A 17,371-nucleotide genomic window follows, 5' to 3' on the forward strand; every position below is an offset into this window, starting at 1 on the left:
CACTCGATGGACGGGTGGCGTCCTCGACCAAGGCACCCCAATATTGTGGCAGACCCGTCTAAATTAATCCGGCTTAAGTGTGCTAACCATCACCGAAACGGCAACCAGGGTTAACACGCACTTAAAACTGAGTAATCCGGCAGTGATGTCGGGTAAAATCCCGATTAAACCACTTGAAACTGGATCGACAAAGCAGTTCAGAGAATACAACATTCTGCAAATTTTACAGCACAGAGTATGAAACTGAAATATTATTACAAACCGAGCTTGAATTTATAAACGTACAACAGAGTTCAAGTTTGACGGAAAACGAACGATAGTCTAGCGACGAAACAAAACGTCATGATGAAGCATGTACATGACGTCAACCATATCCTCAGATGTACCACCTGAAAAACAAAGCCACAAGCAAGGCTGAGTATACTAATACTCAGCAAGTCTTACCCGACTAAGGGTATACTTAGCCCTTTATCTAGACATGCAAGGCTTTTGGCTTGAGGGGTTTGTTTTGCCGAAAAGCAGTAAGAGTAGATCCTTATTTTCAGATTTTAGCTTTCAGGTTCTAGTTCAATTAACCATTCTAGGTGAGCATCTATCCAATAGCATACATGGTGGAAAACAATTATATTTCATCATCCAACCATCCATATTCATCATCATCATCATCATCTTTCATTTCTTACTCTATGTGGCAAAAGGGTTAAGCAGTCTCATTGTCCATGAGCGGCGGAACGATTTGAATCGATTTTGTTAACCTGGCCAGGCAGACCTAAACACACGTCATGTGGTTACTCCCAGAGTCACACGTGCAACTTTTCCCTTCAATTCCCGCTTCACGGAACAGGCCCACTGCCCTCGACTACAGAGCCCGGCTCTGCACCCGTCATCCCAGATGAGACCAAAGTCAAGACAGTGGGGAGGTATGTTCCGGCCTCGGTTCAATCTAGTACTTAAGCTTACTGATTACCATATTCTCGGCATGTGTCTAGTACGTTCAAACGCTTAACCACCACTACCACACACTGCGGCCTTAGCATTTTCCTCACTAAATAGACGGTGTCTCCTCCAGAAACATAGTACCCTGACCCCGCCCGTAGACCTTATATTCTGCAGTATGTAGTAGAGAACCTATCCTCTCGCGAGCGGTAGGAAACCACTCGACTTTTACCGGTCCTAATTAGCAGGGCATCTACTCGCACTTAACTTCTAGCAATCAGTACCTGGGTACCTAGGATTATGCATCTAAGGTTCCAGTCAACTCCTGTGAACATAAATGCACAGATACATAATAGAAACATAATTTGAATAGCATTTAAAATACTGGGATTGATGCACCGGGGCTTGCCTGGGATTAACACTAGGTCAGTGTTAGTTAGAAGATAATTGCTCAGCGAGCATCTTCCTTCGGTCGTGCACATCGGGGTCCATCCGTCCATTTTGTAGACGTGTCCATCATTCACCGTCTTCTGGCTCGGCTCCAACGTCACATCCTTCACGTGGTTCATCTATCGTACCTAAATGAAATGCAACAATGCATATGTATGAATGCAAAGTTCCGAGTTGCTTAACGATTTAGATGTTATTATTTTTCCTTCACGATAAAGTTGTAGTCCAACAAGATGTGAGTTTGGATGTGAAACTTCCTAACTAACATTTCCTGGGCAGTCATTTATAGAGTAGTAATTGTATCTATACTAACCCATAAAAGAGCTGGGAGTAGTGTTCTTCTTTTATGGAAGTGCAGAGAAACATTTCTACCCAAAAATAGTTCCCTAGGCCAGAGAATGCAAGTGCTGGTAACGATCTTTTAACTGAAGATTATATTCCTTAAGATGAGCTGGTCGTAAATTTTCCAGAATTAATATAGCTACACAGTAAGCATGAAAAATAAGATTCCTTTCTAAAGCATGTGTAAATATAAATTTATACAGGGTAACTATTAAGTTCTAGAAGCTAAAAATTTGCATGCATGCTTAAATATTCAAATAAGGGCTACAGTAAAAAAATATCTGATTTTTCCCTTCATAAAAACTATTTTTCCCTAATTAATGTAGTTCTCTTTAATAAAAATCATTTGGTCTAGTTAGGCATAACTAAACATTCTCAAACTTTTTCTACAGTAACTATACACAGGTATAGAGGATCTGTAAAAATTTTAGCTCATGAAACACAAAATAACAACTGTAAAAAATAAAACTATTTAACCTAGGCATAAATCAAGATTTAATTAAAACTATAGCTAAACATGAGAGATGACCATGGACTTTTTATAGTAACACTAGAATCATATGTACATTCTACCATAAAAATTTCATATCATGACATGGCTTCAAACATCAGTTATTAAAAATATAAAAACAATTAGTCTTTATGCACTATTAAACATAAATCTATTTTTGCAGCAAAAATTTCTAACTAAAACATGTCATATTATAGGTCCAGATTGTAGATATTTTGATAAGGATTCCAAAAAGTCCTCATTTTCTATTTTAGGATTTTTCTACGATTTTTAATTGAATTTATAATTGCACAGCAGAAATAGAAAAACAAAACTAGATATTCTGAATAGGTCCCTGGTTTTGCGCTAGGGTCCCTAGAATTATTTGGGGCCTTGCAAATATGCCCCTGGCCAGATTGAAACAGGGGAAGGCGACAGGGGGGGCGGCGCCGGCCGGTTTCCAGCGAATTCGCTCGCCGACGGCGAGGGGAAACAGGGGGAGGGGCACGAGGAGATTGGGGTGAACCTTCTGGTGGCTTTGGAGCTAGAGGGGGTGGTCGTACGGGGGCCGGCAATGGAGCTCTGCTCCAGGCGGCGACGGCGGGCTAGGGGAGCTTCCCTGGGGCTAGGAGAACCCGTTCCCCATGTATGTTGGAGCCGAGACGGCCGGTGGTGGCGCGCCGGCGTGAGCAGAGAGGAGGCGACGGCGATGGGTGTCGGAGGCGGCCCTACGGTGGGTCTCGGTGGCGATGGCCGGGCCGAGGAGCTGCGGGACATCAAGAAGAAGCTCGCTAGGGGTTGGGTTGGGGGCGAGGAAGAGCGGAGGAGGGGGCTCCGCATGGAGGTGGCTCGACGACGAGCAACGGCGGACGGCGGCGTTGCTGAGCGACGGGAAGAAGGGGAGCTCAGCTCTGAGGTGCGAGCGTGGAGAGGCGAAAACAAAATCAGCCTCGACGGATGGCTTAAGCGGCGACAAGAGCAGCGGCACAGCGACGCGTGGACGCGGACGCCGAGAAGCTGCGGCGGCGCGAGCAGAGGAGAGGAAGGTGATAGTGAGGGCAATTTGGTAATTAAACTAAAGTTCAAAAATACAGTTTGCCATTTTAGTTTTTCTTCTACTTCTTGGCCTCAAATGAAAAACTTTTGAATACCAAACATGCTTAAAATTTCAAGATCTACAACTTTCGTTTTTGGCCCAAATTCATTTGAGGCTTCGTTTGAAAGATAAAATTTGAAACTTGAGTGCATTTGAAAATATCCTATGTACTTTGAAATTCAAATTTTTCTTCCATTTTTGCGTGGCAACTCGAAAAACTTTGAACACGAAAGTTGTTCGCCATTTGAAAACCTATAACATTGGTTTTGGGCAAAAGTTCATTTGAACAACGGTTTAAAATTTATTTTTAAAACCTTTTTGTTACAATTGAAAGATAATTTAAACATTTAGAAACTGTGATTTGAAGAACTCGTCATTTCATGTGCCAAAACTCATTTTCTCACTTTGACTTCATCTAGACTTTGGTTTATCACGACGTTAGTGATATGCCAATGCAATTTCATATGCAAACTTGCATCATTTTAGAAATTATTTAAGTTTTCTCTCCTGTTTTCAAATGCACACAGACACACATACACACATAAATGTATTCGATTCCATTTTTCTTGGTTGATTATGCATGATGTCAGGTTTCATTTCTCTTGCTTAATATTTTAAAACCTGGGATGTCATAGATACGACCACACGAGACAAAGCCACGCGTCAGAAAGCTGAACCGCGCAGCATCAGTGCTGGCTGCAGGGCAGCAAGCGCCATCATGGCTCTGGCTCACCGCTCGCCCCGACGAGTCCCGTCATCAAAAATAAAATAAGAGGGGGGCACGCACCCCGGAAACCTTTTTCAGTGGGAGAACGCATCGCCCTCTGCGCAAATCATTGATTCGCCCACAGGCTCGGGGGCTACACCCACTGGGTGCGCTCGCGCGCACCCAGCAGACAAAAACCGCGTCGTCCCGTCACTTCAAGGAGTAAAAACCAATAACTAGACCCTCTGACCGAATCTCTGACTCACCCAGAGGCTCGGGGGCTACACCCAGTGGGTGCACTCGCGCACACCTACAGGCAAGAAGGAGAACGGAGAGGTCACGGAACCCGCTCATTGCGGAAACAAGGATTCCCCCCCCCCACGTGTTTTAAAAACAAACCCACAGGGGTCGGGTGCTACTGTTGGGGATAAGGATTATGGGTATCTCAACTTAGTCCATTAAAGGATAATCAGATCGGTAAAAGAGTGACGAGAGGCGGCTAAAACCCAGCAAAACAACCAACGGGCCACGAGGCCCGCAACTGAGAAAACAGCCCACTAAGATACTGGAAGCCCAACTCCCAAAGGAGAAAGGACCAACTCGACCGGCCTCACGAAAGAGGGTCCGCCTCGCCCGACCCTCACGGAGGAGGGTCCGCCTCGCCCGAGACCTGTGGATGTGGGACGCCGGGAAGGCGGGAGACCTGTCGGATGGAGGCGAGCAGCCCGGGGTGGTCCCGGGAAGTCAGGGACGCGACTGCCCTCTCTGCCGGTACAGACGAAGAGTGGGCAATGGAACTGGCTCGTGCAGATCTGGGTGGAGGCACAGCCCGGGTACGCTGTCGTAGCCCATCCATGCCAGGCTAAGGTCGTAGGCCACGTCAGGAAAGATACGGTGTCGAAGCCTAGAAGAAGGAGGACGCGGAAGTCGGGCGGGAATCCAGTTGGCAGGCGGATACCCGTCTCCGCTTGGATATGGGGGATATCTTGTCCGAGACGTACGGAAGGGGCCACCACTCAGTGGTCGAAAGGGGTCGGGAGTCACCTGACCCTCTCACTTCTCTCTCTCTCTCTCTCTCTCTCTCTCTCTGTGTGTGTGTGTGTGTGTAAATCCTCACCCCTTGGGCTATAAAAGGGGGAGGCGAGCCTTATGCAGGTGCATCCGCATACGAACATTCGCACCCGCACTTGACACACACACACACACACACACACACACACACACTCACACCGAGAACCAGAGACTTGGGACCCTCGCTCACTCTCTCACCCATTTGTAACCCCTACTGCAAACATTTGAGTACAAGAGCACAAAGCTCGAAGTGGACGTAGGGACATTCAGCCCGAACCAGTATAAATCCTTATGTCTTTACTTGTACTACCATCCGAACCTGTGATGTGCATACAAATCTACTAGCCGGTGATTCGGAACACGGACACAAGTATTCATGCAATGACAACAAAATGGTTTCTATTCATGGCTTGACATATTTGAAGCATATTTGAGATATAAGTTATTGAAAGATAAATTATTGCAAGGCTTCATGAAGTAAAGCAAAAGAAAAAGACATACACTTGTGAGATATATATATATACATATTGTCTATTCTACTCGCAGGGTGTTGAATATAATTCAACACACCGGTGGCGCCGCCCAACTCCGGCGAGGAAAAACGCATTCAATATTTACTACTCCACTAGCACGCACCGAAGCAACGCATGCAAACCAAAGCTTTTACGGTCTAAAAAACAACCTTTTACTAGCCATTGATTGCTATTTATTGGTGGCACATAAAATAGGCATTATTGCCGTATCTATTATGGTCATTTTGATCTATAATTGGTGGCCATTAATTAGCCATTATTAATTTTGTTTACCTTAATACCCTCCTCCACAGTCAAAACTGCTAAGCAACAATGCATAGATTATAATAGCAACCATAAAAACTTCAGTGGGACCATAAAATGCCAATGGTGCAAGGTATATAAACAAATTAAAGGGTAATCAACCTGTGTTTCATTCAGCTTTCACTGCCACCATCCATCACCTTGTGGATACAGTAGGTTTCATCAGCTTTCACGAATCCGGCAGGCGACAGTCATCAGCCGGCGAAGCCACATTTTGTGGATACAGTAGGTAAGTCAGGCTACCACATTTCATCATCCTGCTCCTAATTTCGTTGAATCGTTGCCTCCTAGATGCAAGCCGCATCGAGGTCTGAACCTCTCTTCAGGGCGGGCACCAATCTCACCACCGACGTCCACCAATTTGGTAGCAACACGGAGCGCCCATCAGTGATGGTAGCAGGTTAGTTCATATGCGCCCTCAAATGCTTTCAATTGGTAGTTCATCTGCTGCTGTACACCCCACATGCATGAAGTTCTGCTGCCCCTGTGTGTTCGAGCAGAGGGCAACTGAGTAGTATTTTCACACTTTTGAGTAGTATTGTTCTATAAATGAATGATAAATATTGTAGTAGTAATTTTTTGCCAATGGTTAAATCAATTGGGGAAATATCCAAAATAGTAGTAGTACAAGCAATACTGTAGTAGAAATTTTCATAGCATCAAAAAAATATCATCGTGTTTCCACGTTGCAAGGCAAATGCATGCTAGAGTAGCATTTTTTATAATCAAGAGTAGAATTTGGTTCTTATTCAAGTAGTATTTTCACACTTTTGAGTAGTATATTGTTTTTATAAATGAGAGTAGTATTTTTTTCTTACTGAAGTAGTATTTTCCACAATTTAGAGAAGTACTTTCATAATTTTGAGTAGTATCTTTTTATAATATAGAGTAGTATTTTTGTTCTCTATAATACTTCATAACTTGCGAATCATGCAACCATTAGGTCATGCTTACCACGCAACTAATTTCTAGTTGCTTATTGGAGCCAATCGAAACTAATATGGAAATCGCAAGACATAAGTATCGCTTAGGAGTAATTTACAACTTTATTAGTATGTCAATTGCTAATATTTTCTGTTGGCCAAAGTATCTTCATAGCAAAAGCAGCTTGACCTCTTTGTTTCTAATGTTGTGCAGATAACCTTGTATACCTTTTGTTGGAGAAGCTGCAAGCTAGAAGGATGCAGGGACAGATACTTGCATGGATGTTTATTCGCTTTCTTTTATTCTTAGAATGAGTGTAGTCAAATTTTGTTCATCTGTGTATATGGAGATATCTAGGAGTAATTATTAGTTGATTGTATAAATATTACTTATCAGTACATTTATAATTACTCCCTTAGGTGAAAAGGAGTAAGTACTCTTTGTATCGCATCCTTCGCTTACAAACTAATTCTTATTCCGACGACTAATTACTCCTCTCCATTGGCTATGTAGTCCATTCACTTTACAAAATAATTTGTTTCAAAAGAAAACTTTGGTAAATAAAATTGAGTCAGGTTATGTCTAACTACTTTTTTGTATGAATAATTACTCCGGGCAAATTCACTCCTTTATTCCCATGACTAACTTTTGCAAATTACTCCATGTCATTTTGGTGGAGAAATTGGCCATTGGGGTGAAAAATAACTGCACCCGTGCGCAAGCAAGCCTTAACTGCACCTGAAATCCCATCATCAACTGGAATGAACCTTCATGGAGAACTCACTCACCGCATGAAAAAAAAATCATGCATGCACCATTAAGGTTTAATCAGTCTTAAATCCTTGGGGCGATTATCATGCCGGCCCAATGGTCAGGTGACCGCGTCGTTGATGGCATTGACAACCTAGCATTCAAATGAGTAATAAACCGGAATCATAACTAAAATGCTGCACAATTTTTACTACTCGCAATGAACAATAGTAAAAAGTCATCTAGAGGGCTTGTCGGAGCTCCGCTAAAAGCGGTAGTACGCTCTGAATATTACAAACTCATTTTGGGATTTTGTGTGATAGATTTCGTGACAAATTACAGTCACATGATCTCACTAGAGCTCCAAGAGCTAGCTGCTGTCAATTTTTATAGCTGCGGCACAAAAACAATGGATTTTACGGTCGCGGAGGCTTGCTGGACCTCTGGCTGCAAGCGTCGATGGAGCGCTTAAATCAAAAAGGCATACACTCTTTGTCAATTGGGAAAATACTTGTTACATTTTGAAAGAAATACTCCTATTGTCAATTGAAAAATACTCCTGTTATTTGCAAAAATAACTTCGTGTCACGCTGCAGTAAAAGAAACTCTACTCATACAAAATTTCATGCTAATAGGTGGTCAACTGCACATTACGACACGCAACAAACATTTACTTAATTACTTCTTGTGAAATTAACTTTCTATGTATTGGAAAATTACTTTTAAAATATTGTCAAAGGGCCCAAATCCATGCATACATTGCTCCCTGCACAAATCTCGTCGGACAATTTTAAAGCCCACTCTCACAGCCTCACTAGGCGTCGTGCGCATGCAAGCATTAATTCCGGCCGTGAGCAAGCCATTAAATCTCTGGTCAAATATGCATTAAAGCATCAGCATGCTCGCTTTTTACTACCCGCATAGTGTGGCACTGTAAATTCAGCTCGCCGGAGTAGGAGCGGCGCTCCGCCATGGGTGCTGAATAGACCATATATATATATATATATATATATATATTGGTCTTATCTTTGGAAGCAATGTAATGTTTGGAATATGGTTATCATTTATGACTACAAAGCAAGACAAGCACATTATGAAGAAATATAGAAACAAGTGCTTATGTGTTATTCGGTGATTTCTAAATATGGCTTGTCAAAGTGAGATATGCTTTGTCTAAAGGATCAAAAGTTCATGATTAACAAAGCAAGACAAAGAAATGAAGATAAAAGAGTGAAATATGGAATTCATTGTTGATGTGCAAAGTTTAGCTCAACATAGCAAGGGTAAGTGATGAAGAAACCAACCGAGATGACTAGTATGAGGGACTAAGCAAGCTTTGGTGAAGCGACGGCTTACCATGTGTGCAAGTGCTAAGGTGAAGTGTTAGTATCCGTGGGGTGTTCGAAGTATCATATCCAAGCCTTGATTGAGAGAAGCAATGCAATGCATCAAATATTTTATTTGAGTGACTTGAGTATTCAAGGACAGTTTCGCAAGATGATTTGGAACTCTAAGTCACTAGCTCGAGTATGGATTTGCTCAAAAGAATATTATGCAATGTTGGAATCTCGAAGTTGAAGAAAATCAAAGCATGGCAAAGCTGAAGCGATTCAAAGCTCAAGTGGTTGAAATGTGTTTGATATTTAATCTTGAGTATAAGTATGCCATACTATCAAAAGTGCTCATAGGTCACCCCAAGTGAGAATCCTGAGAGAAAACCCCTGAGAACTAACTTTGTGCTATTTGGATGATCAAGTGTAGACTTGATGGACCAAGTAGAGCACGTTAACTTGGGTTTGGGCTTCTCTGGCCCAGACCGGTCTGGGGGACTGGTCTGGGTATAACGGCTTGTTGTTTTGAACAGACTGATCTGACCGGTCTGGGGGACCGGTCTGACCGGTCTGCACTGACAGTAGCAACGACTAATTTTAGAATGTGGGGTATTTATACCCCTCAGCCCCCTCTTGTGTGTCCTGTTGGTTCCCTGACTTCTCTTGAGCTTCCTAAAGTATTTTCTTGGCCAGCTAGCTCTCCCCAACACTCTTTGTGAGTTCAGCCCATTAGATTGCATATCTTTGGATTGGGTTGAGAGATTGAGCAAGTGTGAGATTGTTGACTATTGTGAGAGCTGCATTTTGATCAGCAAAGTGAGCAACCATAGCTTGAGCACCTTTGAAATCTGTCAAAGCTTTCAAATTACATTTGTTACTCTTGGAGGTTTGCCTCCAAGACGGCTAGGTGTCGCCGGCTAGCTCCCAACGGTGTGGTGAGCAGCGGCAAGTTTGTGCGGGCATGATCTTGCCCCCTTGGTGGTAAGGATCAAGATACTGGAATTGGGAAAGTGGTTGAAAGAGATCCAACTCAAGGGATCGAGTTGAAAGAGACTCACACCCAACGAGTTTCTCAACGGATACGTAGGATTCACGGTGGTGAATCTGAACTTCGGGAAATGAATCCTTGTGTCTCTATTATAGTTTGCCTCACTACTTTGTGTTCTAGCATTTTGTTTATAATTCCGCATCGATCTACTTTGGTGTGTTGTTTATGTGTGTGCAGGGCATTGCAATACATTTATATTCTCTTATAGGAACACCACACTAAGTTGTATTTGTGCTAGAGCTCGAGGAGGGGAGAAACTCTGATTTTGTGCAGGTTCTGCGTGTGACCGGTCTGACCGGTCACCCCAACCGGTCTGACCAGTTGGTTGTGCTGTTTCAGTTTCTAAGTGTTAGACCGGTCTGACCGGTCTGTGTGCTGACAGTCTGTTTTAGTGTTTTAATTTGCAGACTTTATTGAACGCCTATTCACTCCCCCCTCCCCCCCTCTAGGCGACATCCGAGGTCCTTTCAACATTGCTAACGTGCTTGATGCATCAAGTTGTGTCAGGTTTAGAGTGGCTATGCCTATGGATATGTGTGCGCAGCTTGCACTATCACCGACTATTTTGTGAGTAGCTCGCACTCTCGCCGACTATTTTGAGCGCAAACCGCACTCTTGCCGACTATTTGATCCAAAGGGATCTATTTTGTCTTTATAAAGGACATTCTACTTGAATTCCCAGCCTTTTCAATGAAAAAGAAAGGAGAATCGAGTAGTTTTTTAGGCTCTCACGCTTACCCGATTCCGAGGGATCCATCTTGTCCATATAAAGGACTATCTACTTGAATTCTCTTCCATACTTTTACATGCATTTTTTACAATGCTGAGATTCGCTCCCAACTCGATGTCATGTATATCATTTTACAACATGTTTCTATATTTGTCTTACAGGAGATCGAACTTGAAGCATGCCGCTGGGAAAAGTTATGCTCCCGAGAGCTGCCTTACTTGTCTATCACTTCGTTAGCATAGACAATTCGATGTGGCTTCTATGACTCGCCTAGCTCACAAGCTAGGGGGCTGAACGTCTCAAAACTACTCGATGTCGTTTCATATGAAGACTGGAGGTAAGAAAAATTCTACACTATGAGCTACGACTTTTTAATCCTTTATTCCAAATCTTTGAATTTGGATTTTAAAGCTTGGGGGCTGCGGGACATGTGTCATCACGGCTTGTTTTTAAATTCTTGAAAGATAAAGACTAGAAGATTTAAGACTGATTTGACCCTCAGCCTGATTCTGCGATTCAACCTAAGACTCGGGGGCTACTTCATATAGAGTGCGAGTTCATCGCACACTATATAAAATAGATGATTCAAGGCTTGAGCACTTCATAGCCTCGATGCAGCCAAGAAGTACTCGGAAGACTACTCGAAGCCCTCGATGGGAAGCTCGGAGGTACTCGACAGAGCACTCGAAGCATTCAAAAATGCCTTTAGAAATACTCAACGCCTGCAGGACTCGATTACAAAGAGCTCGGGGGCTTATCAGACTCGGGCCCACGGAACTGTGCGCACTGTATAGATGCGAAATTGATTCCGGATACTCTAAATAAGGAAGGAATCAGACTCCTGCTAGGACTCCTCCGTAATCTAGGACTCTACTTTGTAATCCTCCTAGGACTCATATCTTATAAGACTAGAATCCCACTCGTAGACTATATAAAAGAAGGTGGGGTACCTAGATCGGTATAGGCTCAATAGAACCAACAATAGGCTCAACAGAGAACAGCATCCCAGCACAGGGCGCAATGTACCAAACCATCACACAGGACGTAGGGTATTACGCTATTCTAGTGTCTCGGATCTATCTAAATTTGTGCCTTGTGTCCCTACGTTTACCTTCGAGTTTCAGATCTCGGCTATTCCTCACCAAACAATCTCCTACCTTGGAGTAACTCTAGTTAGGCCGGCGGAAAAAACACCTACAATTGCTCAAACAGAACAGGTGGATCTTTGGTCTTTTCTTGTGCCAAGAGCCAAATTTTCATCAAGGAAATTTCCAGTGCATGGCGCAAGGTTCCTCGAGATGATATTTTCCAAAACGCATGAGCTCCAGACTTCTGAATCATGCTTAACATAACATTTCAGATTGTTAAAAAGAAAATTTGTTACGGCACATCTCGTGAAAAGAAAATACTGGCGACGGCTCTCCAACTTATAAGTACATGACAACAGAATAGGCAAATTACAGCACATCTCCTGACAATAGAAATACAAAAATAATGACAAATGACGTTATCAGAGGCAACAACAAAAAATACTTGATGCAGATTTAAGAGAAGTTGCTGCTAAAGACAAGTGGTGAGACCTGAAATTTGCGTATGTCAGTTGTCTGTGCAGTCCAATCTTGGCCTTCTGAAATTGGTCTGTGCTCAGTCAGTCCATAACCGAATACAATAAACATCATCAATATAACATTATCAACTCATCATATCAACATAACGAGCACTCATCACGGTTCTTGAATCGATATACTTGATAGAGAAAATTAATGAGAAATCAGGACACTAATAGGTGCCAGGTGCTAGGATTGTTGAGAAACTTCACATGATGACAGGAAGAGTCTTACTTTGGACAGGACAGGGGATGATAAGTGCAAGGGCGGCCAATGCAAAGATGCTTGGGAAATCTGCATTCCAAATGTAAAGGAGGCCTGGATGTTATGGATTTAAAGAAGCAAAACCTCTCAAGAAGTTTGGGTTCGCCTCTATTCTGAACCCACAACCTTTTGGCAATCCTAGTTATTAACCAGGTATACACCACAAATGCTCGGCATGACCTGGCGGGACGGCCACTACTTGTATACGCCAGCTTTGGAAGAGCCTCATTGTGGGATTCGACATCGATAACGGTTGAACACATGAATAATATAGATACATAGTACACATGTCCTTAAAGAACCCTATCAAATTATGAAAATTATTAGTTACAGATTCATGGAAGCAAAGGGCATCGAAAACATGCAATGCATTACCTTGTTAGAGAAAGTTAATGACAAAACAGGACAGGAACAATTCTTGGGTACCAGGATTGTACAGTCATTCCACTCGCCTATAAATTAGCATCACTTCGTGATGCAACTGTGAAGAATTATTCAGATCTTATACACATCAATCTGTCACCAGTAACTGAAAGAAACTCTTCTTCATTAGATATTACCCTTGTCGTCAATTGTGCCCTATTTAAACCTGGACGAAACTTTGTACTGAACAAAGGATGCATCCAAGTAGCTACAAGTAAAATTAAAAAGCAACCCAGAGAACTAGAAAATGCAAAGGGATTATAAGAAAGAACAAGCGACAACAAGGAATTTCCAAGTTAACATACATGCTTGTATCTGAAGTACTTAAAAATGGCATCAGCATAGATGTTTATTGCATCATGGTTAATTAGAAGTACCCCCACAAAGCTACGCCACTAGACAAAAGAAAGCAGAGGTACATCGAATACAGGATGGGACTACACATATAACTCTACTAGAGCCAGTATTTGATAGCTCCTCAACTAATTTCCTACTGGATACTGGCATACTACAATCATCATTAATGAAGTCGTTTACTTCTAATTTTCTTCATCAAATCAGCGGGCAGCAAGCTTGCACATTAACTCCTTCACAAAAGCAGGGCAGCATGGAGACACATGCTCCCAGCCATCAGTTGCCACGACTACTTCCAATACATGAGGGTTTAAAAAACTCAATGCAAGCATGCTTTAGTCACTGACAGTGGTGCTGTTCAGTCAACACCAAGGTGGTTCAAGCAGTGCTCACCTCTCAGTGCCAGCACAACTTTTCGCCGCAAATGAGCTTCATCCTCTATATGCCATACCTGTCTGCCGCTTCCACCACAACCTCCTGATGCCCTCGACGTCTGGCTGCGAGTCATTGAAAATGAAGTGCAGCTAGACCTTGAACACCTGAACTAACATATCATCAATCTGTATGCAATCCCCTATGGCGGTGCTCTCACATCGCTCCCAAAAGCTCGGCCTTGAAGATCGAAGAATATGCCACAAGAATGTATTTTTGCACAAGGAATGTCCCACCAGAAACTTTGAGGACTACCAACAAAAACAAATGCAGAGGAAATAAAAGCTTTGCTAACTAATTATTCATAGATGTTGCAAAGTTATTGACCATTTCAAGTTAGATACCCGGAATTCTTGATAATCTTAATTTTTTTTCTCTTGTGCAAATATGTAGCAATCCTTGTCGCTAACTCCTTTACAAAAGCAGGGCAGATTTCAGTCAGATGCTCAAAGAATGTGTAAGAAAATATAATTCATGTACATGGGCTGTTCAAATTCCGAACAACAACAACAACAACATAGCCTTTTTTCCCAAGCAAGTTGGGGTAGGCTAGAGATGAAACCCGAAAGAAATAAGTTCAAGATTCAGGCACATTGATAGCTAGTCTCCAAGCGCTCCTATCCAAAGCTATCTCTTTAGAGATATTCCAATCATTAAGGTCTCTCTTAACCAACTCATCCCACGTCAGTTTAGGTCTACCTCTACCCCTCTTTACATTATCGACCCGCTCAAGAACCCCATTACGCACCGGCGCCTCAGGAGGCCTTCGTTGGACATGTCCAAACCATCTCAGCCGATGCTGAGTAAGTTTCTCCTCAATTGGTGCCACCCCGACCCTATCCCGAATAACTTCGTTCCGGACTCTATCCCTCCTTGTGTGCCCGCAAAACCACCGCAACATCCGCATCTCTGCTACACTCAGTTGCTGCACATGTCGCCTTTTTGTAGGCCAACATTCAGCACCGTATAACATCGCCGGACGAATTGCTGTCCTATAAAATTTGCCTTTTAGCTTTTGTGGCACCCTCTTGTCACAAAGGATGCCAGAAGCTTGCCGCCATTTCAACCAGCCAGCTGAAATTCTATGTCTAACATCTTCATCAATGTCGCCATCCTTTTGTAGCACCGATCCTAAATACCGAAAAGTTTCCTTCTGGACCACCACTTGCCCATCTAGACTAACGTCTCCCCCCTCATGCCTAGTCGCGCTGAAATCGCACATCATGTACTCGGTCTTGGTCCTACTAAGTCTGAACCCTTTCGACTCTAACGTGCGTCTCCACAGCTCTAACTTCCTATTAACCAAACAATAATTGTGTAAACAACAAAAGTATCAAATATTCTTTAAACATGTGTTAGCCATGTGTCCAGCACACTAAATATGCCCTAAGTGCATTAAGTGTGTTTTAAAAGTGGGGTGCCGGGTGGTTTGATCTACCCATGTACTTTTATCTTGAAAAATAGTCTAAATGAAACAGTAAAATAACACGCGCTTGAAACGTTATCAAGCATTTCAAGAATTTGAGAAATGCACAATTTACTTAGGGCAGGGTTGCAGATTAAGCTAATCACAGGATAATATCTAATAACAAGCACACATTGTGTTAAAAGTGTGGCAAATAAAAAAAAAACTACACTGCTGAGAAGTTTGTGCTGGGGACAAGATGTCACAGATAATCGGCTAGCTTTTTATGTGGTCAGCACAAGCACATTGTGGCATTCCCAAATTGGGACAACCTTCTTTATCAAAGGACTCCATTTCATGCAAATAACAAGCAGTAAAAGGTTCATGATCCCATAAAAACCATGGACCAACAAAAACACTAGCATGCTATGCATTTATTTGCTTGAGAAAATAATAATATTTCAGGACATGAACAGGTGCTAGGATTATAGACTATAGAGCAATTAAACTAACCTGTGTATAACTGTCACTTCATGAGAGTCTGAATAACTTTCCAGATCTTTCAGACAAAGTCCATCAGCAGTGGCGGAAACCAATTCCTAGTCCTCCCTGAGACTCTATGAACCTTTGTAATGAGCTGATGCATTGAAGCAGCTAAAAGTAAAATTAATCTCAGGGCAACCTGAAATCAAATTGGCTGCCAGCATGGTTATAAAGATCAATTGATTAAAGGAATTTAGATGTTACTGTGCAGGATTATAACTGAACTAACTGCATATGTATTAGATTAATTGTTCCTTACATCATGGCTAGAAATTTCCCACAAAGGATACAATGACCGAACTAAAAACAAGCAGCACTACATCGCATACTTTTGAGGATGAGACTAAACATATAAGAAACTAAACTAGTACTTGATACCTTAGCCTTATCCACTAACGTCTTCCTAGATAGTTCCAATGGTGACTGCAAAAGCATAGGCTCATGCTCCAAATTTTCTTCTCTTGTACAAACGGGTACCAAGCTTGGACACTATCTCCTTCACAAGAGCAGGGCAGGTTTTAACCAGATGCTCAAATCCATCCGTTTCCATGACCTCCTCCAGCGCATGACAAGATATCAGGAACTCAATGCAAGCCTCCTTGAGACCACGGCAATGGTGCTGCTCAGCCAACAACAGCGTGGTCGCTGCCGTGCTCACATCAAGGTGCCGGCACAACATATCCTCACAAATCAGCCTGAGCCTCTGCATGTCATACCTGTCCGCCGCTTCAAGCAGGTGCTGGGCCATCACGGCCTCCTCTTGCTCCTCCATCCGCGGCAGCGAGTCGGTGTAGACGAAGTGGAGCAAGGCCTTGAACACCTGAGGCAACATGTCATCAACCCGGACGCAGTCCCCTGTGGCGGCGCCCTCTTTCATGGCGCCCCACAGCTCTGCCCTGAAGACCCGCGACCGGGCCGCGAGGAGAAACCTGTGCGCGCTGAATTCTTTGCCGGCGACATGGAATGTGACGTCGGCGCCCTCTTTGGTCACGAGGAGGTCGCCGAGATGCCGATCCAGGTCAGGTGGTGGCACTGCGAGAGAAGAAATCCTGTCCTCCGTGCGGAGCTCGTGGGGAATAATGACGTCGCAGCTGATCTTGAAGCAGTCGTTGGAGAGGTGCTCCGACTTCTCCAGGAACTCCCTCTTAACGAACTCAGCGATGCCGTACCCTACATCGCCGGGGTAAAACTCGCGCAGGGTTGTGGTACGGGTGTGTGATGGCACTGGTTTCCCATCCCGATCGAGCAAATCGAACTTGCCTCGCGCCATCACAGGCTCTGCCTCTACGGCGCTCGCGTCGAGGTAAAGGTAGACGGATATGAAGTCGGCGCATTTCGAGGTCCGGCCGTTGGGGTAGAAGTCGATGAACCAGCGGCGACCCCCCGCATCGAAAGGGCGAGAAATGATGGATTCGCCGGTGGGGAGCTTATCCTTGATGCGCGAGTAGCCGTCGATGTGGAGCAGGTGGTGCCCCGTGACGGCTTCCCCGACGATGGCCGAGGCGGAGCGGGGCTCGCCATCGCCAACCGCGGCGGATCCCGGCGCTGGCATTGGCGGCGGGGAGGGGATGCGGAACGGCGGCCGGCGAGGGTTTTGCCGCTTGGGCTGGTTTTGGGTTGGGGACAAGAACAA

At 43.7% G+C, this 17,371-nt stretch overlaps 1 protein-coding gene and 1 long non-coding RNA gene across 2 annotated transcripts; one reads left to right on the plus strand and one right to left on the minus strand.

Annotated features, from left to right (window-relative positions):
- Positions 1 to 6,015: 6,015 nt before the first annotated feature.
- On the plus strand, positions 6,016 to 7,269 carry LOC120648635. The gene is made up of 2 exons (XR_005665019.1): positions 6,016 to 6,156; positions 6,226 to 7,269. It is a non-coding gene; the product is annotated as an uncharacterized LOC120648635 (long non-coding RNA).
- Positions 7,270 to 15,951: 8,682 nt separating this feature from the next.
- Positions 15,952 to 17,371, minus strand: LOC120650997 (BTB/POZ and MATH domain-containing protein 2-like). Its single transcript, XM_039928319.1, has one exon. It carries the CDS (start codon positions 17,288 to 17,290, stop codon positions 16,178 to 16,180), a length of 1,113 nt encoding a protein of 370 aa, XP_039784253.1. The 5' UTR covers positions 17,291 to 17,371; the 3' UTR covers positions 15,952 to 16,177.

This window comes from Panicum virgatum, chromosome 9K (genome assembly GCF_016808335.1).
Source record: "Panicum virgatum strain AP13 chromosome 9K, P.virgatum_v5, whole genome shotgun sequence".
Taxonomy (NCBI): domain Eukaryota; kingdom Viridiplantae; phylum Streptophyta; class Magnoliopsida; order Poales; family Poaceae; genus Panicum; species Panicum virgatum.